The sequence below is a fragment of the Phoca vitulina genome, unplaced genomic scaffold (assembly GCF_004348235.1).
Source record: "Phoca vitulina isolate PV1807 unplaced genomic scaffold, GSC_HSeal_1.0 scaffold5, whole genome shotgun sequence".
NCBI lineage: Eukaryota > Metazoa > Chordata > Mammalia > Carnivora > Phocidae > Phoca > Phoca vitulina.
In genome coordinates, this window is record NW_022589708.1 from 58,630,433 (window position 1) to 58,656,938 (window position 26,506).

The 26,506-nt window shown below is 36.1% G+C and overlaps 1 protein-coding gene across 2 annotated transcripts in view; it reads left to right on the forward strand.

The window, feature by feature from the left end:
• The window catches only part of LOC116631660 (histone-lysine N-methyltransferase SETDB2-like), an 87,157-nt gene that overhangs the window by 22,771 nt on the left and 37,880 nt on the right, over positions 1 to 26,506 (forward strand). For both annotated transcript variants that reach the window (XM_032403051.1, XM_032403049.1), the window contains 6 exons: positions 8,724 to 9,287; positions 19,680 to 19,796; positions 20,541 to 20,710; positions 22,800 to 23,016; positions 23,520 to 23,619; positions 25,054 to 25,147. In XM_032403051.1, coding sequence (XP_032258942.1) covers positions 8,724 to 9,287; positions 19,680 to 19,796; positions 20,541 to 20,710; positions 22,800 to 23,016; positions 23,520 to 23,619; positions 25,054 to 25,147 — 1,262 coding nt within the window. The remainder of the gene's footprint in view (positions 1 to 8,723; positions 9,288 to 19,679; positions 19,797 to 20,540; positions 20,711 to 22,799; positions 23,017 to 23,519; positions 23,620 to 25,053; positions 25,148 to 26,506) is intronic.

Genomic DNA, 26,506 nt, shown 5'->3' on the forward strand with positions numbered 1-26,506 from the left:
CCCATAAAATGGGATTGAAACTAGGTTACTTTACTTCTGGAGCTTGTAATAAGTTGGTTTTCTTTGACTTTATGAAATGAGGCACAGTTTAGAAAAGAGTCATTTCTAAGGTTCATATCAGTGTTTCATTTCCATGTTTTTCTGCTTCTTGTTTTCTAACTCTGCTTCAGTATAAAAGGTACTTCTCCCTTTGTTAATTGCCTAATAACTCAAGCCTTCTATCTCTTAATTTTAATTAATTTAGTCACCAGAAGAGTACACTTAAGCCAGGTTGGCTAACATTTTTGAAATCTTAAATTCCAAATTACCAGTTTTACCAGCATGTTTACCATTACAAATTTTAGTCCTGAGTAGGTCTAATTGTGTATTGTTCCAATAATGACTAACTTGGAGCTGTACTTATTGTCACATGAGGAGATAATGTAAAAGTACATTGTAAACTATAAACTGTGGTACAAACATTAGTTATTATTTAAGAACTAAGGATAACCCAGATACTTTCTCTCTCACATGTACCCTAAGTTAATCTTTTCATATTCAGAGAAGAACTTTTCGAGTCATCAAACTAGTATTCCATATTTCCCTTTCCCAAAAAGAGCAAAACAGGAACAAAAGAGCATAGTTGAAATAGGGACAATCAAATAAAAAGATTTGGAGAAAAGGATGCCACAGAAGCCAGTCTGAAACATAATTTATTTGGTTAAGGCAAGTTGAAAAGGAAAATGAAACATTTGGTTTGCTGGTTATACAACCCTGTAGGTGTATAAATAAAATCACATGAGAGTGAGTAACCTATATCAAAACAAAGAACAAAGCTGTGAGAGCCTAAGAGAATTTATTACAGTGAATATTGAATGAAACAAGACAGAGGGGAGGTTATTTCTTAGGTAGACAAATAAATGGAAGTGCTCAGAGTTTGGAGTGTACTATGCTTTATAAGAAAAAGTGGTAGGAAGGAAAGTAGCACTTAAGAGAAAAGCAATTCCAGGCACATGCTTTAAAAAATAAGGAAATATTGGATACCAAAATAAATAAATGAATAAAAGCAATACTAAAGTGGACAAGGCTAAAGCAGACACAAATTAAATGGAAGAGTAAAGCAAAAGGTGCATTATAGAATATATTTCTTACTATGGAATATATACCCCCAACATTATTCAAAAATACTAAAACAGATTGAAATTATTTAAGGGAAATAAAACCTTTCCTCATGATTCTTCTGGTTTTTCCCCCCATTGGATTTGCCTTAATCTTTTAGCTACATTCTCATCTAGTATTTTTTTACTGTCTTTTCAAGAAATTTAAAAGATTAAAAACCTATAAAGGAATACAGCAAAACCCAAACACAATCTAGAATTAACAGCTATTAACATTTCGTTGTACTTGCTTCCACTTTCTTTAAAAATATATATATAGAGAGAGAGAGAGAGAGAGAGAGACTCTTTGATCCATACCTAACTTCTTACTATGACAAGTTCCATTTCCCTGTCTGCCTTCCCAAGAGCATCACTATCATCAATTATTTCTCTAGTTAATTTTTTAATATTTATATAGTCACCAACAATATATAGTATTATTGTAGTTTTAAAATTTCATGGAAATATTCATACATGTATCATCTTGTTTTTCTTAGTATTATTTTGAGATCTAGTCATATTGCTGTGTATAGATCTGTTTCATTCCCTTTAACACTTGTTTGGTTTTTCATAATGTGAAATACTACATTTTACTTATCCATTCCTTTAAGGATGGGTAATTAGGTTGGTTTTAAATATTTCCTATTTGTAAATAGTAGTGCAGTGATCAGTTTTATCCTAGTCTTTCGTTTAAGAAAGTGTTCATTGTGAAAGTCACCTATTAAGGAGATTAAAGATGTAATCTGGGATCTATAAGATTATCCAAAATGTAGAAGAAAAGGACAAGTGGATGAGAAAAAAAAGAGAATGATGAATAATTACCATCCTAAAAAAGAAGCTACTAACAGAAAACCAGTAACTCTAGTGAATGCTACAGAAATGCTTTCAGGATCATCCCTATGTTATAATGTTCTTTAGAAAATGTAAGCATTTCAAGCAAAAGTGGTAGGATTAGGGTCAGTGTGCTGCTGTTCATGGTGAAGGAGATCACAATGTCTAAACTAGGATTCAGAATTGCTCTGACAACTCAGAAAATAAAAATACATATCTTTTCCATTTATAAATTTGGTACTTATAAAAATATGAAATGTAGATATTTTCAGTATATTTTAAAAATAATGTAAACCTGCCCTACAAAAGCATTGCTTATGGAAAAATCTGCCATATTTTATTCTGAACTGAAACAAAAACACTAGAAGCTAGAATAAGGGAAACAGAAACAATAAAAAAGATAACTTCTGAGTGTAAGAAAATATCAAGTCTGGAGGTAAAAGGCTTCACCAAGTACCATAGTAATGAAAATTGCTATTAGATAAACACTCGTTAAAAAAAGTTTTAGTATCAAAGTATAAGTATGTTAGAAGTATTTAGACAAAAGCAAAAAAATAAAACCCAAAAAAACAAAACAAAAAAAATCCAGGTTAGCACCAGACTTAACCCCTGCAGATGCTCGGAAAACATACCATCCATGTGCCCCTCTGGAAAACTTTCTCATACATCCTCTTGCTGACCAAAATATGAATCAGAATGTGGAAATTAGGATTGAGGAGGACATAGTATTTAAGATATGGGAGTGGCATAGAAACCATCAAAATAAGAAGTTAACTATAATAAATTCATGAGTCCTTAGGGCTATGGAGTCCCTTAATGGTATGCAAAATTTTATGTTAACGCTATATTTCTAGGGAGAGAGTCATAATTTTCATCAGATTGTGGAACGGGTTCGTGACCCTAAAAGTTTAAGTATCACTATTATGGATATAAGGGTCTTAAATAAAATTTTAGCAATTCTAATCCAGAGAAATATTAAAAGAGTGAGATGACCAAGTGGAATCTACTCTAGTCAAGCAAGAATGATTTAGTATTAGAAAATCCATTATTTTACCAATGTAAACCATAGGAAGAAAAACTTAACAGATGCCAAAAGACTTTAAAAATTCAATACCGACAATTAGAAATAGAAGCATTATCTTTAATGGGATAGACCATGTATTTCTCTAACATCTATATCCTATGTATTGATGAATCTCTAGATGCATTTTCCTTAAAATAAGACAGGAATGCCTGCTATCATAATTGTTATTCAATATTTTCCTAGAAATTCTAGGCAGTACAACAGAATGTCAAAGAAAATATGATTATTGAAACGTACACGGTGAAATTATTTGTAGATGATCTTATCTACCCTGAAAATTTAAGAGTCAATTGTAAAATTATTAAGCTAAGAAAAGGGTTTAGTAACAGTCACATAAAATAAAAATCTGAAAGTGTATACCAATAGAAAATATGGAATAAAGTCCCCATTCACAATACCAAAAAAGTAAATAAATGGGACTAATTACAGGAAATGTATACATGAGGAAAATTAAAGCTAAAGATTTTAATAAATGGATAAACTTACTGTGTTCCTGGATGGGAAAGCTATATATTACAAAAATGTAAATTCTTTCCAAATAAATTTGTAGATTTAATTTAACATGAAATCCAGGCAGTTGGATTTTTTTAAGTTGGCAAATACTATAAATTTAATGTCAAAAGGCAAAAAATCAGAAAACAGAACATGTTCAAAAGGAAAAATAGTGACAGAGGGCTTGCTCTGATAAATCTCAAAACGTTCCATCAACCTATGGAAAAAAACCACATTGGTATTGGTTTGCGTCAATTGGTAACAGTTGCATCAAGAGACAGAATAAGCCTAGAAAATAATAGAACATTTTATATATTTATAAGAATGTGGGATAGGATTAAGTTAGTAAGTCAAAAGTTACACAGTAAAAGAAAGACTTATTCAGTAAATGACTCTGGAACAATTGGATATCATTTGGAAAATTTAAGTTAGATCTTCATGGTACATCAGAATAAATTATGAAATTAGACTCCCACCTCATGGAAAAATTAATTATAAAATTAGAGCCCTAATAAAAAAAAAATAATAAAGATGTCTTCTCCTGACATTATGTATCATGGCTTTATTCATAACATTATTTACACTTTATTGTAGATACTTAGTTGTCTGCCTAGAATGTAAGCTCCTTGAGATCATGGAGCTTTCATCATTGTTTCCATAGCAGCTGGTGTATAGCAGGCACTCAGGAAATCTGTTGGGAGAATGAATGAGTGAATGAACAAACAAACCTCCAATAGGAAATTGGACAAAGCATATGAACAGTTAACCAAAGGAAAAAAAAAAAAAAGACCAGTAAACATGAAATTATGTTCAAACTCTCTATTACTTAGAGAAAAACATTAAGGAGCTAATAAGGTTTTTTTCATTAATCAAATTGGTTAAAAATTTAAAAATAATAATTATATCAACATTCATACAGTGTAAATTGGTCCAGCTTTTTTGGAAAGCAGTTTGGTAGTCTGTATTGGTTAAAATGTGTGTACCTCCTAGCACCATGATTGTGATCTCTAAATGTTATTTCTCATTAAGTGGAACCATAGTCCTTTGGAGGAATGGCTGATTCTAGACCTGGGACTTTTTGGGACAGAAAGCAAGAAAGCCATCAAAGCCTACCAAGTGTGTTAGAAAGATATAGGAGCAAACTTGGAGGAGCTCCCACTGGCTAAAAATGGCACAATTTGAACATCTAAAGGAATAATCACTGTGATTGATTTAAACACATTAAATCTATAAATGGGTTCATGATAACATTTTAAAAATCAGTCACTTTGGTAGTTGCTAGGATACAACTCACCATTCTGAATTCTAGTAAATAAAGAGAATCAAGCATTTATCCTGCTTTTCCTATATTAACTGTATTTCAGATAACCCAAGAGTTGATGAGGAAAATTTCTTCTTTATCAAAGAATTCCAGCCAGAAAATGCAATAGAAATGGTAGAATTGGAAGATTGTTATTTTTACAACTTCCCCCATTCCCAAAGAAACTGTGGCCTTAGGCCAGTGCTGTCAAACTAATGGTGGTAAGAACAGGTGTTTTGTTTTGTTTGAAACTTCAAATTTATTGAGGAATACACTTATAAAATGCAATGAGATGTTGCAACAATGTTAAATTGCTGTAAAAGTTTCTAAACTTTTTCATCTTTATATTTTTGTACTTATTATGAATTGGTAGCAAACCACTGGGGACTGACACCACCACACCTTGAGTAGCACTGGCCTAGCCAATAATCATGAGTGAATCACAAAACTATTAAGTGAAAGAAAGATAGAGAACAACCCCCACCCCCCAGCCTAAGAACTTAAATCTAATCGAGCTTCTAGAACTGACTACTGATTTACCAAATAGAGGGACAGAAGGATGAGTTAAATGATACCACCACAAGGAAAGCATCAACCAAATACCGGAATGTGGGAAATGCTATAGGACAAATGACACAGTTTATTCAACTTCAACAAATAAATGTCATAAAATGAAGAGGGAGGGGACACTGCTAAAAGATTAGAGGCAAAAAGACATCTGAATCAAATACAATGTGTGGGACTTTCTGAATTCTGATTCAAACAAATTTAACAATCACCAAAATGTGAAGATAGGTCATTGAGATTGTATGTTTTTTAAAAAGCCTTGTTTGTTAGATATACATACTGAATTGTTTCAGGTAATGTCTAGAATTTGCTTTAAAATACTCTAGCATATTCTAGTGTGGGGCAAGAGGTGGAAGAATAGAAGTAAAACAGGCAACATGTTGATAATTGAAGTTTGGTAACAAGTGTCAAAGATAAATAAAACCAGACATTAAAGTGATGAAAACTGATTTTACTCAGTAACTACTGACAGTAGGGGAAAAAGCTGAGCTCCATTCCAACTTGTGCTGGGGTGGCTGGTGTTTTACAGGTGAATGAGGGAGTAGAGATAGAGGAAGAAGGGAACCCAGGTGAAAAATTACGAAGAGTTAGTGTGAATGCCTCTGAGGCCAGCTATGTGTGCTAGCTGGAAACCATCAAAATTAGGATTTATCCTCCCACAGAGACTGGAAGACAAAGGCCCTATCCTTCCTGACGATTAACTTCCAAGAGAAGGGCCTTCAGGACCTGGAGAAAGGTACTCCTGAGTTGTAGGAATTAAATACACATCTTTGGGGAATGGAGGAAAGATTCACAATTGCAAGCCCTTTTTAGTAAATGCTCTAAGAAAGAAAGGTTGAGGGGCTTATCTTCAGGTGTTGGCTAGAAGAAACCTTAAACTCTTCTGATAGCCTTGAGCTTTCTCAGGCAACACTTTATTGGGGGACTTGGGTCTTCCCAGAGACATGGCCTTATGCTGCTAGAAGCCTTACTAGAGAGTTTGGTTGTCTTAGTGCACAGGTTTGGATGGAGTCATCATGTGCTGAGAGTTCTACAGTTCTTACAAGTACGTGGGGGTCCAATATAACAGTTTTGTTTTTTTTTTAGTGAGAAAAATACACAGTTATGTATAAGTTTGCAAGTTTTATTAATAAGAGGTTATTTTAAAATGTGTATTCTTGTTACCCACTAATTCGTCTTAAAGGAATGTATCCTAAGGTAATAATCAGGAAAAATAATCAGGAATTTGGTCAAGGATTTATGTATGAGGATGTTCATCAAAGTAGTAACCAATAGGAAAATTGGAAACAAATGTTTTCAACATTAAAAGATTTATAAATATAGTAGGACATTCCAAAACATCAAAAGCCATTGATTGATGAGGCTCTGCAAAAGCAAGCACTCTCATAAATTGCTGGAAGGGCTGACCCCATGGAGAACAGTTTGGCAATCTTAACAAAATTACTAATTCATTTACCCTGTGACCTAGTACTCCCACTTCTGGAAATGTATTCTGAAGTAATATCTCTACATGTTTGAAATTGTTATGCACCAGGTTATTCATCACATCATGATTTGTGATAGCAAAAGATTGGAAACAGTAGAAGACTAGTTAAATTGTGGAATTTATGCAGAGGAGTGCTATATAGCTGGAAAAGGGATGGAGAACCTCGTATCTGTGCGTTCAGTATAGTAGCCACTAGCTACATGTGACTATTTCAATTTGAATTATTTGAATTAAAATTAAATTTGAATTGATCAAAATTAAATTTAAAATTCAGTTTTTTGGTCACATTAGCCACATTTAAAGTGTTCAATAGCCACATGTGGCTAGTGGGGCTACCAAATTGAACAGCACAGACATGGAACATTTCTATCAATGCAGAAAGTCTTATTGATAGTGCTGCTTTATATAGTGAGCATAAAAATATCTCCAAAATACCTATGTAACTTTTATAATAAATAACAGATACCTAAAGATAGATAGAAAATATTAGGTAAAACAAAACTTAGGTACTTTATGAAAGATTAAAACTTGAGTTCTATACACATGGAATCTTTTCACAGATTTTTTTTTTTTCCTTAAAATCAGTAACCTCTCCATTTTCTTGTATCAGCTGATCATTTTCATATTTGTCAATATGATGCCAGGTGGAATACACATTACAGAAGAAATCCAGTTGGTTTAATTATTGCAGGAGTCTTGATGAATTAGTTATTTTTTTTTTTAGCTAGCCTTTCCTGTTTTTTACAAGCAAGAATTTTGAACCAAGCATGCTTGAAGAAGTAACATTCCTCAAAGTGCATGCTCTAAATGGTAGGTGCTGTGTAGCACAGAATTACAGCTATAATCACAGCTTTCTGGGATATTCTGAAATTAGGTTGTGGTATAATAGGAAGAATATTTGGTCTTTGTTCTGGTCCCTCATTTAGCTTCTAATACCTTTGGAATTTCCTGAAGAATGAGTGTCTTTGGCATGCTAATGAAATGACTTGGTGATGGGCTCCCAGTTAGCTTCAGAGTGGAGGCTGGTCACCAAAGATTAAACCTCCATTAGAAGCTTGAAACTTTCAGTCCTACCTCCCAGCCTCCAGTGAGGGGAGAAGGGCTAGAGATTCAGATAATCTCCAGTGGCAAATGATTTAATCAGTGGTGCTCACGTAGTGAAGTCTCCTTAAAAACCTCTAAGTGGACAGGATTCTGTAAGCTTCCTGGTTGGTAAAGGCTTTGAGGTGCTGGGAGGGTGGCACACATGGAGAGGATAGGCCAACTCCATGCCCCTTCCCACTTCCCTTGCTCTATGTACGTCTTACATTTGGCTGCCCCTGAGCTGTATCTTTTATTATAAACTGGTAATAGTAATTAAAACATAGTAATATTACTGTAATAGTAATTAAAGTGAATCTTTTAGCAAATTATCAAACCTGAGGAGGTCATGTGGAAACCCCTGGGTTGGTCAGTTTAGGTGGCCTGGAACTTGTGTTTGGCATCTGAAGTGGAGACAATCTTGTGGGACTGAGGCCTTCAACTTCTGGTAACTGATGCTGACTCCAGGTAGACAGTGTCAGAACTGAACTGAATTATTGGACACCCAGTTGAAGAGGTGGAGCTGGAAAAAAACACCATGTATTTGGTGTCCAGAGGAAAAAAACCCTTAAGGTATAACTTTTATATGGTTACAGAACATGATAAGTAAAATGTTTATTTCAGAGTCTGGCTTGTTTTAGTGATGTCTAAAAAGATAATAGGAACTAACTCCTTAGTGTGCATTGTTTTTTAAAAATGGGGAATTGTATAAATTTGAGATACTAATTAATAATTAATTTTAAACAGATCTACAAAAAATAAGGAAGTTCCTCCTTTGGAAAATAAAGTTGCATACATCAGAGAAAAGAAATCATCTTTGAATCTATCTTACCGAAGTCATGACTGCTCTCGAACTTGTCTGATGAAAATACCACTTACCTTCAAGGGAGAAAACCCTCTGCAGCTACCAATCAAATGCCACTTCCAAAGACGACATGCAAAGACAAACTCTCATTCTTCAGCACTCCATGTGAGTTATAAAACCCCTTGTGGAAGGAGTCTACGAAATGTGGAAGAAGTTTTCCGTTACCTGCTTGAGACAGAGTGTAACTTTTTATTTACAGATAACTTTTCTTTCAATACCTATGTTCAGTTGACTCGGAATTACCCAAAACAAGAAGAAATTGTTTCTGATGTGGATATTAGCAATGGAGTGGAATCGGTACCCATTTCTTTCTGTAATGAAATTGACAATAGAAAGCTTCCACAGTTTAAGTACAGAAGGACTATGTGGCCACGAGCATATTATCTAAACAGCTTTACCAACATGTTTACTGATTCGTGTGACTGTTCTGAGGGCTGCATAGACATGTGAGTAGAAAAACATGGCATTTCAAAAAGTCTTCTGAATGTAGGGGTACTTGTCAGGAAGTCCTGCATTGTATCAGTTTGTCTGTCTCTGTAAACTCTGTTCACCAAGAATCAAAAATGGAAAGATACACTGTCTCACTAGCAATAGAAAAGAAAACTCTTTGCCAAATATTATAGTAATTTGAAAGTTATTTCTTCCAAGGATGAGTATTTCCTTTAGTACTATAATTATAATAGCAACAAGTCCAGCTAAAGGCATGTAACAGTGCCAGACACTGTAACAAGTGCTTTACATATACTTTTTTACTTAATCCTCACAAAACCCCATGAGGTAGGTAATATTACTTCTGTGTTACAAATGAGGAAGTTGAGAAACCAATTTTAAGGTCGTAGGGCAAACAAATTGAAGAGTCAGTGTTTGAACCCATGCTCTTTACCATTATGTTATATGTCTTGTTTTACTTTTACAAATATTTCCTTGCTACTACTTTATAAAGTGAAAGGTGCTTATAATTCATAATCCCATAACATTGGCATTCCACTAAAAAAAACATGTTCTACTATAGTAAGAATTTGAAAATTTTATTTTAAGGGTATGTAAGATACATGTAGGATGTAGGCATATATAGAGTGGAGTTGCATTATATACATTTAATTTAATGCAAATTTAGCTACCTGTACTGGGCAAAAGAAAAAGGAGAGAAAGAATTTAAATAGTATAGGCAGTAGTTTCACCATCTCAGTTAGTGGAAGTGTGAGAGGACATATATAAATCTGCTGTTACCTCTGTTTGGCTCATTCCTTTAGGCCTGTCATAGAGGAAATCTCTCACAGTGTCAGGTTTTATTCTGTTTTAAAATAAGGGTTTTGTTTTTTGCTTTTTGTTTTTGTTTTTAACGTTGCATCTAAACATAATTGACATGTGGCCAAGCCCAGTCTCTCACTGCTGGAGAAAAAAACTGTTAGACAATGTTTACTTAATGGTCAGTTTATAAGATTTTTTTTTTTTTAAAGAATCTTGACTGTATATGATTTTTTTTTTAAGATTTATTTGAGAGGGAGAGAAAGAGAGGGAGAGCAGGGAGAGGGGCAGAGGGAAAGGGAGAGAGAGAATCTCAAGCAGGCTCTAAACCCTGCATGGAGCCCAATGCAGGGCTCAATCTCGTGACCCTAAGATCATAACCTGAGCCAAAATCGAGAGTCAGACCTTAACCCACCCAGGCACCCCAACTGTATATGATTTTTGCTTTAACACTGTAGACACTAACCTTTATATAACATGTACCACCAGTATACATATTTTCTTCTATAGGTCAGAAATTATAAGAGAAATCACAAAAGCAAAGGCTGAAACCTGCTGGGATATGGAAATGGACACAAGCACTGTGGCTAGGGATTTTAACTCTTATAGGAATGGGAATTAAACATGTCCCATCTATGGCAGAGAGTGGGCACTGAGTTTTCCAGGGGATAGAAACAGGGACCTCTACAGGGGCTGGGAAGTAGGTTAATTATCTCACATAGCCTGGAATGGGATTAAAAACAACTGGTTTTAGAGCAGTGAAACCCATAGTCACAGCCAGAGCAATGAGGAGAGAAGTCAACATAAAGGAGCACCCAGGAGTAAACCCCACAGAAAGGTAGGATTTCAGTCAAAGCACACAGAGATGTTTAGGACCATGAAGGCAGCATGAATCCCAACAAATGGGAGAATTCACACCTGAAGAATTAGAGATAAATACAGAATCTGATTAAAAGAGACTATTTTTTTTAAAAAGATTTTATTTATTTTGAGAGAGAGAAAGCAAAAGATGAGGGAAAGGGACAAGCAGACTCTGCACTAAGTGGGGCTTGATATCACAACCCTGAGATCATGACCCAAGCTGAATTCAAGAGTCAGTTGCTCAACCAACTGAGCCACCTAGGTGCCCCAAAAAGAGACTTTAAAATATATATGTTTAAAATGTTCAGAGAGATTAAAATAGTAACATCCATGAAATAAGACAAGGATATGGGGGGGGGGGGTAAAGGTGTATATATGAAAAAAACAATTTGGAAATGTGGGAAATAAAACATGTGGTCATAGAAATAAAAAACTAAATAGATGGACTCAGTGGTAGAGGTTATATAACTGGAGAAAGCATTAGTGAATTGCAAGGCAAAATGAAAGAGATCTTCCAGAATAAAAAGAGATAAAGACTTGAAGAAGATAATTTACAGATAGATTAAAAAGTGTGGAGGATAAAATAAACTCCAGAATATATCTGAGAGAAGAAAAGAACAACATTCAAAGAGCTAATAGCTGAAAATTTAAAAAGTATCTATGGTAAAGAATATATCTCAAACACTATCAGAAAAAAATTGATTAACAATACAGTTCTCGTCAGAAATAAAGAAGACAAAAACAGAGGCATATTAGCTTAAAATGACAAAGGAAAATAAATGTAAAACTAGAATTCCGTACCAAGCCAGACCAGTCATTTGACAGGGGGATGTTCAAACAATTACATAGTAATTGAGGACATGCATACATACTTTCGGCAGTAGTACTTATAAGTATATCTAGAGCATTGTTTTCCAAGCTACAGATTTAGTGGGATATAAAATCATTAAAGTGGTTGTAACTAGCATTTTTTAAATTAAATAGTAGAGAAGATACCCAAGGGGCACCTGACTGGCTCAGTCAGTAGATCATGCTACTCTTGATTTTAGGGTTAAGTTTGAGCCCGATTCTGGGTGTAGAAATTACTTAAAAATAAAATCATGGGGCGCCTGTGTGGCTCAGTCGGTTAAGCATCTGCCTTCAGCTTAGGTCATGATCCCAGGGTCCTGGGATCGAGCCCCGAGTCCCACTCCCTGCTCAGTGGACAGCCTGCTTCTCCCTCTCCCTCTGCTGCTTCCCCTGCTTCTGCTTGCTCTCTCTCTCTGTCAAATAAAATCTTAAAAAAAAAAGTCTTTAGGGGCACCTGGGTGTCTCAGTCAGTTAAGCATCTGACTCTGTTTCGGCCTCACGTCTTGATCTTGGGGTTGTGGGATCGAGCCCCACTTTGGGCTCCATGCTTGGCACTGGGTTTGCTTGAGATTCCCTCTCCCGCTCATGCTCTCTCTCTCTCTCTCTCTAAAATAAATAAATCTTTAAAAAATAAATAAGTAAAAACAATAAAATCTTTAAAAAAAGGAAATACCCAAGTGTATCATACATAAGGGTAAAATTTCATGCCACTGTTTCAGTTTATACACATATGTAGAGAAATATATTTGTATGCCTATATAGGATCATGAAGAAAATGTATTTCTTACTGTGGGTCAGAAATATCTGAGAGACCCCACTCTAGAGATGCTTACATATATGCATAAGAATAAGCTGTTCATTGCAGTATTGTTTGTAATATTTAAAAACTAGAAGCAACTTAACTGTATACCAAGCAACTTCATTAAGCAACTTAATTGCTTATCTAAATGCTATCAAAAAGTTAAAAGGAATTAACTAAATTTGTATATAGCACAGATGAGTCTCAAAAACATTATTTCAAATGAAAAAGACAAATTGTAGTGAATTTTTAAAAACAATACAATATATTGTTTATAGGTGCATACACATGTAAAAGTATAAAGGATGCAGCACCAGACCTCTTGAAAGTTTAATCTGTAATGTTTTATTTTTAGAGATGATATCTACAGCATATGTATAGTGTTTCTCTCCACATCCTCACCAACACTTGTTATTTCTTTGGGGTACTAGACATTCTGATAGGTGTGAGGTGATATCTCATTGTGGTTTTGATTTGCATTTCCCTGATGATGAGTGATGTTGAGCATCTTCTTCATGTGTTTGTTGGCCATCTGGCTATCTTTGGGAAAATGTCTGTTCATGTCTTCTGCCCATTTCTTAATTGGATTATTTGTTTTTTAGGTGTTGAGTTGTATAAGTTTTTTATATATTTTGGATAGTAACCCTTTATTGGATATGTCATTTGCAAATATCTTTCTTCTCTCATTTAGTAGGTTGTCTTTTAGTTTTGTTGATGGTTTCCTTTGCTGTACAGAAGCTTTTTATTTTGATGTAGTCCCGAAAGTTTATTTTTTCTTTTATTTCCCTTGCCTCCGGAGACATATCTAGAAAAATGTTGCTTCAGCCAATGTCAGAGAAATTGCTGCCTGTGCTCTCTTTTAGGAGTTTTTTTGGTTTCAGGTCTCACATTTAGGTCCTTAATCCATTTTAAGTTTATTTTTTATGTATTGTGTGAGAAAGTGGTCCAGTTTCATTCTTTTGCATGTAGCTGTCATGTGTTCCCAGCACCATTGCATAGTCTTGCCTCTTTTTTCAAAGGTTAGTTGACCATATAATCATGGGTTTGTTTCTGGGCTTTCTATCCTGTTCTTTTGATCTATGTGTCTGTTTGTAGTATAACTTGAAATCTGGAATTGTGATCTTTTTCAAGATTGTTTTGGCTATTTGGAGTTTTTTTGTGGTTCCACACAAATTTTAGGATTATTTCTTCTAGCCCTGTGAAGAATGCTGTTGGTGTTTTAATATGGATTGCATTGAATCTGTAGATTGCTTTAGGTAATATAAACATTTTAACAATATTTGTTCCTCCAAGCCATGAGCATGGAATATCTTTCCATTTGTTTGTGTCTTCTTCAATTTCTTTCATCGATAGTTTTCAGGGTACAGGTCTTTCATCTTGGTTTAGTTTGTTCTTAGGTATTTTACTATCTTGGTACAATTGTAAATGAGATTGCTTTCTCAGTTTCTCTTTCTATTGCTTCATGTAGAAAAATGCAATGGATTTCTCTACGTTGATTTTGTATCCTGTAACCTTACTAAATTCATTTATCAGTTCTAGTAGTTTTTTGGTGGAGTCTTTAGGATTTTCTGTATATAGTATCATGTCATCTGCAAATAGTGACAGTTTTACTTCTTTCTTACCAATTTGGATGCCTCTTATTTCTTTTTCTTATCTGATTGCTGTGGGTAGGACTTCCAGTATCATGTTGAATAAAAGTGGTGAGAATGGACATTCTTGTCTTATCCCTGATCTCAGAGGAAAAGCTCTCAGTTTTTCACCACTGAGTATGATGTTAGCTGTGGGTTTGTCATTTATGGCCTTTATTATGTTGAAGTATGACCCCTCTAACCCCACTGTGTTGAGAGGTTTGTTTGTTTGTTTTATCACGAATGATGTTGAATTTTGTCAAATGCCTTTGGTGAATATATTGAAATGATCCAATGATTTTTATCCTTCCGTTTGTTAATGTGGAGTATCATGTTGATTTATTTGCATATATTGAGCCATCTTTGCTTCCAGGAATAAATCCCACTTGACCATGGTGAATGATCTTCAATGTATTGTTGAATTTGGTTTGCTAATCTTTTGTTGAGGATTTTTGTATCTATGTTCATTAGGGATATTGCTCTGTAGTTTTCTTTTTTTCTAATGTCCTTATCTGGTTTTGATATCTGGGTAATGCTGGCCTCATAGAATGTATTTGATGTTTTCCTTCCTCTTCTGTTCTTAGGAATAGTTTGAGAATAGGTATTAACCCTTCTTTAAATGGAGTTTTTTGATTGCCCATTCAGTTTTGTTACTAGTAATCACCTTTTCTATTTCTTCTTGATATACTTTTGGAAAATTATGTTTCTTTGAATTTATCCATTTCTTCTATGTTGTCTAATTTGTTGGCATGTAATTTTTCATATCCTTTGTATTTCTGTGGTGTCAGTTGTTACTTAACCCCTTTCATTTCTGATTTTATTTATTTGGATCCTCTCTCTTTTTTTCTTGATGAATCTGACTAAAGGTTTATCAGTTTTGTTTTTCTATCTTTCTTTTTTTTTTTTTTTTCCTTTCCAAAGATCTGGCTCTTGGTTTCATTGATCTTTTCTATTTTTTTCTTGTCTCTGTTACATTTATTTCTGCTCTGATCATTATTATTTCCTTTCCTCTACTAATTTTGGGTCTTGTTCTTTCTACTTCCTTTAGGAATAAGTTTAGATTGTTTGAGATTTTTCTTGTTTTTTGAGGTCACTATACATTTCCTTCTTAGATCTGCTTTTGCTGTATCCCAAAGATTTTAGACCATTAGGTTTCATTTGTTTAGGGTATTTTTTAATTTTCTCTTTGATTTCTTCATTGACCCATTGGTTGTTTATAACATGTTGTGTAGCCTCCACATGCTTATGGTTTTTCCGCTTTTTTTCTTGTAAGTGATTTCTAATTTCATTCCATTTTGGTTAGAAAAGACACTTGATATGATTTCAGTCTTAAGTTTATTGAGACTTGTTTATTGAGATATATGATCTATCATGTAGAATGTTCCATGTGCACTTCAAAAGAATGTGTATTTTGTTTTGGCTGGAATGTTTATATATATATATATATATATATATATATATATATGTATGTATGTATGTATGTATGTCAAGTCCATCCAGTCTAATGTATTGTTCAAAGAAACTTTCGTTATTGATTTTATGCCTAGATAATCTATCCATTCATGTAAGTAGGATGTTAAAATCCCTACTATTAGTGTATTACTGTTAGTTTCTCCCCTTGTGTCTGTTAAAATCTGCTTTATACATTTAGGTGCTCTAGTATTGGGTGCTTAGATATTTACAGTGCTATATCCTGTTGTCGGATTCATCCCTTTATCGTTATATAGTGCATTTCTTTGTCTCTTAATACAGCCTTTGTTTTGAAGTCTATTTTGTCTGATATAAGTATTGCTGCTGCAGGCTTTTTTTTCACTTCCATTTGTATGGAATATCTTTTTCCATCTCTTCACTTTCAGTCTGTATGTCTTTAGGTCTGTAGTAAGTCTCTTATAGGCAGCATATAGATGAGTCTTGTTTTTTTTGTTTTGTTTTGTTTTTGTTTTTTTAGAGAGGGAGGGGAGGGGTAGAGGGAGAGGGAGAGAATCTTAAGCAGGCTCCATGCCCAGCACAGAGCCTGACTTGGGGCTCAGTCTCACAACCCTGAGATCATGACGTGAGCCAAAATCAAGAGTCAGATGCTTAACTGACTGAGCCACCCAGGCACCCCTGTCACCCTATGTCTTTTGATTGAAGCATTTAGTCCATTTACATTTAACATAATTATTAATAGGTATGTACTTATTGCCATTTTGTTAATTGTTTTCTGGATGTTTTTGTAGTTGTTCTCCATTCCTTTCTTCTCTTGTTCTCTTTCCTTAAGGTTGATTACTTTCTTTAGTGTTAGGCTTGGCTTTCTTTCTCTTTATCTTTTGTGTCTCTATTACAGGTTTTTGGTTTGTGGTTACCACGAAATTTATATATAACATCCTTAGGGGCACCTGGGTGGCTCAGTCGGTTAAGCATCTGCCTTCAGCTCAGGTCATGATCTTGGGGTCCTGGGAACGAGCCTGTGTCAGTCTCCCTGCTCAGCGGGGAGTCTGCTCCTCCAGTCCCTCTGCCCCTCCCCCAACACATACACTCATGTGCTCACTCTCTCAAATAAATAAAATCTTTATATATAACATCCTAAGTATTAGCAGTTAAGTGACCATTAAGCTGATGGTCACTGAAGTTTGAACACATTCTAAATGAGCTTCATTTTTACTTCCCCCTCCCTCATTTTATATCTGTCTTGTCATATTTTATATCTTTTAATTTTTGTGAGTCCCCTTTCATAATTTTCTTTTAGTTGTGTCCTTTCTTTTCGACTTAAGTCATTTTAACATTTCTTGTAAGGCCAGTTCGATAGTGATGAACCCTTTAACTTCTTTGTCTGGGAAAGTCTTTATCTCTCCTTCAGTTCTGAATAATAATCTTGCTAGATAGAGTATTCTTGGTTGTAGATTTTATTCTTTCAGCACTTTGAATATTTCATGCCACTCCCTTCTGGCCTGCAAGGTTTTTGCTGAAAACCAGCTGATGGCTTTATTAGGTTTCCCTTGTATGTTACTAATTGCTTCTCTCTTGTTGCTTTTAAAATTCTCTCTTTATCTTTAATCTTTGACATTTTAATTATTATATGTCATGGTGTGTATCTCTATGGGTTCATCTTGTTTGGAACTTTCTGTGCTTTCTGAAACTGGATGTCTGTTTCCTTCTCTAGGTTAGGGAAGTATTCAGCTGTTACTTCTTCAAATAAGTTTTCTACCCTTCCTCTCTATCTTCTACTTCCAGGACCTCTGTAATCCAAATGTTTGTTCACTTGATACTGTCCAAGAGATCCCTTAACCTATCCTCCTTTTTAAAAATTCTGTTATCTTCTCATTATTCAGCTGGGGTAGTTTGCATTACCCTATCCTCCGGATTGCTTATGTGTTCTTCTGCATCCTCTAATTCCCTCTAGTGTGTTTTTCATTTCCGTTATATTCTTCAACTCTGATTGATTATTTTTCATATTTTCTATCACTTTGTTGAAGTTTTCACTGAGTTCATCCAGTCTTCTCTGCAGTCTGGTGAACATCTTCATGATCATTACTTTGAACTCTCTATTAGGCATATTGCTTATCTCCATTTCATTTAGTTTATTTTCTGAGGTTTTCTGTAGTTCTTTGTTTGGAGCATATTCCTGTCTCCTCATTTTGCTTGACTTTCTGTCTTTGTTTCTATGAATTAGACAGAATGGCTGCTTCTCCTAAACTAGAAGGAATGATCTTGTGCATGGTTGTGTCTATGGAGACTGTGGGCTTGGTGACTTTGGCTGGCTGACTGGAGCTGTGGCTGGCTATTGTGGACTGGAGGCCCCAGGAGACTCTGCTGGGGCTGTCTTAGTGGGATGCCTGGAGCTGAAGTTGGTGCAGGATGGGCAATCTGAGGGCTCTCAGTGCAGATGGCACATTGGCCAGACAGCTGAAGCTGAAGTGGGTATGGGCTGGGGTGGTCCCAGGGCTCTTTACAGAGAGGGCACCCTGGGAGTACAGCAGAAGGTTAAGTGGGTATGAGGCCAGGGGTCCCCATGGTTCTTTATTCAGGGGGGCTCTAGTAGCGTGGCCAGGGCTGAGGCAGGGCATGGGTCAGGACATTCTAGGATGCTATGCACCAGGGTTGTGCAGTCACCATCTGGAGCCAAAGTGGTATGGGCCTGGACTGTTCTAGGATACTTTGCACCTGTGTCACCTTGACGAGATGGCTGGAGCTGTAGTGAGTGCTGACCAGAGGTGTGCAATGTGTGCTGCACTGGGGCTGCTTTGATGGGATGGCTAGGGCTGGTGTGGGTTAGGGCCCCAGAGTTCACTGCAGCGGTAGACCCACTAGGGTACCTGGACCCTTTCCCTGTCTGCAGTATCAAGAGGGAGGGGGATTATCAACCATGGTGTTCACCAGCTCCCCTGACTTGGAGTTTCAGCAGCTCCTCTGACATTTTGCATAGTTCTAGGGTTGAGTCCTTTATATCCTAGTAGCTCTCTTAAACTGAGGCTTTTTTCTGTGCCCCAGGGTGTCCAAGGCTTGCTGAGGTCGCAGGCTGGCTAGGACATCCAGACCCTACTCTCATCTGTGCTAGCAGGGTAGAGAGGAAATGTAAACCGTAGCGTTTGCCAGCCCTTCTAACCCAGAGAGAGTTCCAGCAGCTCCCCTGCCAAATGGCAGGGGTCTAGGGCTAGTTCCTTTATATTCTAGTTGTCATTTTAAGCCACAGCTTTTTTTTTTTTTTTTTTCTGTGCCCCAGGGCAGACAGATCTGCTCACCAGTCCCTCCTCATTGCAGTTCGAAGTGTCAGAGGTGGTGGGGGTTCCCTTTGTTACTGTGTCTCTGTCTCTCTCTCTGTGTGGTCTCTCTTTTTCTGTGCAGAAGCTGTTCAGTCAGCCCTCAGTTTTTCTTCAGGAGGCATTGCTCTATAATTAGGTAGATACAGTGTGTCCATGGAGGAGGTGAGTTCAGGGTCTTCCTACATTGCCATCTTGAACGAGAAAAATCTATGGTTGCATGTCTTCTGTTTAGCAACATTATGAAAAACAGATTGTAGTAGCCAGATGGCCAGCATCAATCTCCCCAGTCTGTTTTCATGTCATTGGAGGGAGAGATACTTTAAGATCTCTGCAAAACTACCTATGCCCTTTCAAGTGTGACATACATAAGTTTATCCATTATAGGAGAGAGGACCTAGGAGAATTTTCACAAATTAGCTTCTGCTGAATAGGAAATGAAAGGAATTCATTTTAAAAAATTAAAACTCATATATTTAAGTATTTCATGTGTAAATAGAGGTATAGGGCAGTTTATAATTGTTGACAAATTTTTGGTAGATTTTGTCTTTTAAAGAGACCTATTCTGTTAGGGAAGAAGTCCAACTGTCCATGAGCTAAGTGACTGTTCTAAATACAATTGCATCCTTTACTATATCATTTACATTTTTATCAAGACTCTCTTAAGTTGGTACTTTTTTATTCTAACTTCTCCATCCATTGCTTTCCTTTTAGAACAAAATGTGCATGTCTTCAGCTGACAGCGAGGAATGCCAAGACTTGCCCCTTGTCAAGTAATAAAATAACCACTGGATATAAATATAAAAGACTACAGAGACAAATACCTACTGGGTAAGATACCTTGAGGATTTGTTGCAGGGTGTTTGTATTTTTGAAGGTGGGTACTTTATTGTTGTGGTCTGTAGTCTTATAGATATCATTAAATATTAATTTTTATACCAGAAATCTGTGTTAAGGAATAAAAAACCAAACTTATATATTGTTCTTGGAAATGGAAGTCAGAAAAAAAAAAGAAATGTAAGTCAGCACACACGTAGCATGCAGAGTGTACTTAAACACCTATCTGCTTTGAGTCTGCCTCTTACCCACTAGGGTTAGACTTTGGGCAGCTAGGAGATATAATTTCCCCATTAGGAAATATAATTTGCAAAGCTCATCTAAGAATTGGGAATTTTCAAACTTTCAAAATTGTTACTAAAAGATACATAGAAACAGAAAAGCTTTCTTCCTAGACATTCCTTTCCTAGACATTACTAGACATTTTTTAAAAGCTAACATATATTATGTGCCAGGCATAGTCTTAAGCACCTTGTAAATACTGACTCATTTAATCATGAAACAACCCTACAAGATAGGTACAATTATATATCCCCACATTAAAAAATGGAAAATTGATAACTCATCCAACATCACACAGTTAGTAAATGGCTGGAGCTATGATGAGAATCCAGGGAGTCTAGGAGCCTTCACACTTAGTCGGCCTCCTGTGGTAATTATTAGGTAGCAGTATAAACTGCTTTTGCTTTTAGTTTAGGATATCTGATTGGTTTTTTTTCTTGCATATTTTATTGACAGCATTTATGAATGCAGCCTGTTGTGCAAGTGTAATCGACGAATGTGTCAAAACCGAGTTGTCCAGCATGGACCTCAAGTGAGGCTACAGGTCTTCAAAACTGAGAAGAAGGGATGGGGAGTACGCTGCCTAGATGACATTGACAGAGGGACATTTGTTTGCATTTATTCAGGTAAAGCAAAGGTTCATTGTTCAGATTACTATAGTAAGATCTGCATTCCTGAATCTCCATCTTACTAGATTTATAGTAAGGACAGGAGCAACAATATAGAGGAGGAGCATCAGAGGGGGCACGTGACTGGGAAATTGAGCACTGAAGGGATGAGGAGACACCGGATATTCCAGAAAAGAAAGTCTTAATGATAAAACTTGGGTTATTGTGTGAGGCATATTTTTTTCTTGTCTCCATGGCTACAGATGCTTTAGGATAAGTTAAGAAGACTTTTTGAATAAGAAAACTAAATGACTGACTTGCTAGGGTAAAGATTATCAATCAAAGACTATCTTGTTCAATAATTTGAACTCTCAGAATTTAACAAGTTAAGTCTGTAATAAATACCTGTACAGGATGATTCAGGCAGTGATCTTTAAGCAGCTTCCTCCATTTCAGGGACTCGAGAGAGTTGCCCATGCTCTAAGCAAAACTTCCCAACCAGTGTTTTATAGTTGTGCCATTACTGATTTTTTCTGGTCACAACCCGTAGGCCAGACACATCAGTCTTAGTAGTCTCAGCCATTTACCCCGGAGTATCAGGTAAAAATCCTCACTTCCTGTGTGCATCATGAAATGAGAAAGGTTGAGGAAGCATGGCTCTGGAGCCAGTCTAAAGGAATTGTGCTGGACCAAGTCTTGGCAGCAAGGCAGCAGAACCAGAGCAACTATCCTTATCTGAAATTCCAGGTTCACTTCAGTGAGAACAAGAATTCATATAATTCATAACAGCCGAACTTGGATCCCTGTCACATACTACACAATTTGCCTACACATTCATCTCTCCTATTTCTCAAAATCACTCTTTGATGAAAGTCACCTGCCTTATATAAGGAGCCACATGGTGTCCAGGAAGTCTCATTGGCTTTGTCTGCATTACTAGAAAATGTACCTAAGTTATCTCTCTGATTCAGCTGCTAATTTTGACTTGGTCACTATAGTTTTGGGTCCCTTAAAAGAAAATGCATAAACTTTAAGATTTAATATTACACTAGAACTTAATATGAGAACAATAGGCACATATTACCTCAGATTTAAATAAGTCACTTTATAAAAAAATGTGTTTTTTTTTTTTTAAAGATTTTATTTGAGAGAGAGCAGGAGTGGGGGTGGGGGGAGGGGAAGCAGCAGAGGGAGAGAGAGAAGCAGACTCCACACTGAGCAGGGAGCCCAACATGGGGCTCGATCCCAGGACCCCGGGATCAGGACTTGAGCCGAAGGCAGATGCTTAACTGACTGAGCCACCCAGGCACCCCTAAAAAATATATAAGTTTTAACTGATAAAGCATTTTAACTAGACACAAAAGCTGCAGTCTTAAGAGTGGAGTTCACCACGGGGTGCCTAGGTGGCTCAGTCTGTTAAGCGTCTGCCTTCTGCTCAGGTCATGATCCCAGGGTACTGGGATTGAGCCCCACATTAGACTCCCTTCTCAGTAGGGTGTCTTCTTCTCCCTCTCTCCCTCCCCCTGCTTGTGCTCACTTTCTCTGTCTCTCAAATAAATAATTTTTTTTTTTTTTTTAATTTGACAGAGTACAAGCAGGGGGAGCATCAGGCAGAGGGGGGAGGGAGAAGCAGGCTCCCCACCGAGTAGAGAGCCCAACACAGGACCCAATCCCAGGACCCTGGGATCGTGACCTAAGCTAAAGGCAGACACTTAACCAACTGAGCCATCCAAGCGCCCCAATAAATAAAATCTTTAAAAAATAAAAAGAGTGGAGTTCACCTCTCTAATTTTCTAGAATCCATTCTGATTTTATTTTTATTATTGTAGCTAAATCTGTTCTCTTTCATTTTATACCAGAACAGACAAATGCTTTTTTTAGATGGTCAGTGTTTTTTCTCATATACTGGAAGATATGAAATCTCTTACTGGTCTTTTGTTTATTGTTTCTTACAAGAGTTTCCTAGGGTGAGTTATTGTGTTTATTTTCGTTATAGAAATATGGTACATTTCATAGAGTTCTTTAGTAATGGAGCAGAATAGAGGTGTTCTTCTGTTGCTTAGCAATTATATTTTGTCTTATTAAACTCTTACTTTTTTTCTTTTAGGAAGATTACTAAGCAGATCTAACACTGAGAAACCTGATGCTATTGATGAAAATGGAAAAGAAGAGAATATTATGAAAAATATGTTTTCAAAAAAGAGGAAAATAGAAGTTGCAGATTGTGAGGTTGAAGTTATCCCATTAGAACTGGAAACACATAGAAGTGCTGAGACTGAGGAGTGTCTCCCTACGTTCAATAATAATTTAAAAGAGCCTGTTATGTAAGTAAGATATTAGGAACCCAATCAAGATTGATCTGTATTATTGATTAAGAATGGTTCTCTTTGTTTCTTACTCACCCTCCCCTGAACTCCTATGTATCTCCTATGTATCGGCTTGCTTCACGGTTGTAAGTTTAACTCTGAGAAATCTAGAATGCTTATATTTTAAAAGCTAGCCAACATACTTTATTTCCTGTGTTCCATTCCTGGAGTTTTACCTTTAAAAGACTTATGCCTTTAATCAGAGTCTTTATGGATGTCATAACTTTTGCTGTCCTTTTTATTTTCTAGCGTCTTATTTACAAACCTTTTCACAGATTATTTTCTAAACGTACTTCAAAAATGATTGACTTTAAAATATATTTCCTTCTTTAGTGGGGGATAAGCGTAGGTGTATTAGATTAATTTCTAATGGATACTTACGTAACAGTGATATCTATATTTCAAGGTCCAGTAAAGAGAATTTTTAGTAATATATAGAATAACTTTTTTTTCCTTTTCAGAGAAATGAAATGTAACAATATTTCAAGAATTCAATATCATTCAGTCATTAGAAGTCCTAAAGTGAAGACAGCCATTATTCAACGCAATGGGAAAAGGATGGTAAAAACTGCAAAATGTAGATGGGGCCCTTCTGAGAACATTAACTGTGATCTTAACTTTCTGTCTTTTACTTAGTTCCAATTGTTTGTGTAACTTAATAATGTGTAGGGTTTCTTTCATTATTTTGGAATGGGCGTACTCTTGAAGTGTTAGGACCATGTTTTATTTACTTAGTGTCCTCCATGGTCATTGGCATGTTCCCAACTTAGATACATAAGGAGAGTGTTGGTCATGATCTGACAATGTGTTCCACTGAAACTGAGAGCTATCCAGTTCTGAGAATTTATAGAAAAGCTAAAGTGTTCCAGAGTTGATAGTGATACATAATAAGAAAAAAGATGGAGTAATTCACGTTAAGGAGATAAGGTTGAGAGATGTAAGAGAAAGAAGAGACACAGCCTAAGGAAAGAATCATCCAGAAAACACCATTTTACATGATAGCCTCTGAAGGCATATTTTTCAGTCTGTACTGAGAAAAATAACTAGTCAGAGACTATAACTTGGAAGCAAAGAAAGATGCAGGAAAAAGAACAGAGGAAGACAAAAAGATAGTTCACAGTAGGGCTTGTAGATGAGAAATAAAAACTCTGCCCTAGGTGATGTGCAAATATTTGCCCTCTGCCTAGTAATGTACATACAGTAAGTATCTCCTCAGGATCACATAATTATGAAAAGGTTAGGCCATCAGACCACATAGAACTGGGTTTGACCTCCAGCTCTGGGCTTTCCACCTGGGTGACATCTCCATGTCTACATTCTTTTATCTGTAAAATGAGGATAATAGTATCTATCTCAGAGTTAAGAGGATTAAATGAGATAAGCTTCAGAAACTTTGTGTAGCACAATGCTTGACACCCAAGTGCTCAATAAATGTTGACCATTTAAGTAACTTGAATAATAATAATGATAATAATAATAATGGTCAACACTAGTTGAACAGTTAGTTGAGTGCCAAGTGTGGTGTTAAGCTTATCACCTTTTTAAAAGTTATTAACATATAAAGTGATTGCCGTGTATACAACTCATAAAGACAGGCAACTCCTTTAACCTTCTCTTTGAAGTAAAAACTAGCTAAAGTGTGCTTTTATCTTTGCACATCTTATAGTTGAAGCCAAATTCATAATATGGTATCAAAATTGAGGGATACAGACAGATGTCTTTGAATTTTATTTTAAATTTTAATGCCTAAAGAATGTCTTGACAGTCTTGATAAATAAAGTCTTTAATATGTGGCTTACTAAAGTGCCTAGAAGTAGAACACAGCCAGAAGGGCTCCATCGCTCCAGAGATTCCTTATGGTATCCGCTTTGAGGCTTCCAAAACTAATGTGGTAGCTACAGCCAGATTGACACTTGACGAAAGAGGTCTAACTGCTACATTAAATTATTTTTCCTGACCTAGAAAATAAAGACATCTTACCTGTTCTCTTTTAAGGGATTTGCTTCCTCAGAGTCTGTCACCTCAGAAGATAATGATGGATTTAAACCAGCCCAAGTACATCTGAACTCCAAAGCCAAGGAAATGAAAAGTAGGCTTTGTTTCACTCTGTGATAGCCTCCCTCTTCTGCCTTTTTGTCTGTCTCGTTCAATACCTGTGGCTTATTTTCTCAGACTTAGAACAAACAAGCTGCATTCATTATAAAAGTTATTACTTGTGTAGATCAGAGGTTGACAAACTACAATTTGTGGACCAAATCTGGCCCACCATCTGTTTATGTATGGCCCATGAGCTAAGATAATTTTTACATTTTTAAATAACTTAAAAAAATGAGAAGATGAATAATATTTTGTGACACTTAAAAATTATATGAAATTATATTTTGGTGTCCATAAACAAAATTTTATTGGAGCATAGCCACACTCATTAATTTACATATTATCTCTGATGACTTTCACATTATGTCAGCAGAGCTGAATAGTCACAACAGAGACTATATGGCCCACAAAGCCTAAAATACTATTTGGCCCCTTGCAGAAGTAGTTTGCCAACCCTTGGTCTATACGCCAACAGTGACCCTGAGGCATTGCAGGAAGGAGTAGGGTAGACAACTCTGAGTCTACATGGTCCACAGTGTTACCTGTGGCTTTGGAAGCATTGTCCAAAGCAGCCATTTCCTAACTCTTTGTTAGGGGCTCCTTTAAAATTAAGATACATCATTCTGTAGTACTCCAGCCAACAGTGCTGTAGGGATGCTCAACAAAAAGCAAAAATATTGCTATTCTGAGTGCTTGTCTTTCAGTGTTACCAGTCTTACAGTAGTTCATGTTACAACTTGACAAACCTGGATTTTGGTACTTTTGCATTTCATAATATCCCTCACTGGGGAGATACTGCTGAGAGATGACCCTTTTTGAATAATTGAGCCATTGCCTCTTCTCCTTTAGAGTTTCTTTGCATCTGTATCCCCAGCTCCTCACCTGGTCTTAAAGGATGGAGATTGAGGCTGGGGAGCAAGGCAGCTGCTTGACAGAAAAGGTCTATCAGAAAGGGCATTTATGTATTATAATTATTTCATCATCAAAGGGAAGGAAAAATCTCTTCTTCTACCCATCTTAGGTTATCCAACTGGGGCCTTGTAAATTAGACTGACAGATTGACAAGAGAAAAACAAGCAGAAATTTATTACCATGTATCACCATTACCATGTATATCACGTATGTAACACATGGGAGTACTCAGAGATGAAAATATAAATATAAATATAAAGTAGCTTAGAGGGGTGCCTGGCTGGCTCAGTCAGTGGGGCATGTGACTCTTGATCTTTGGGGTTGTGAGTTCGAGGCCAGTTGGGTTTGGAGATTACTCAAAAGTAAAATCTTAAAAAAAAAAAAAAAGAAGTAGCTTAGAACTCTGACTTATCTAGCATCTTTGCCAAAGAACAATAAA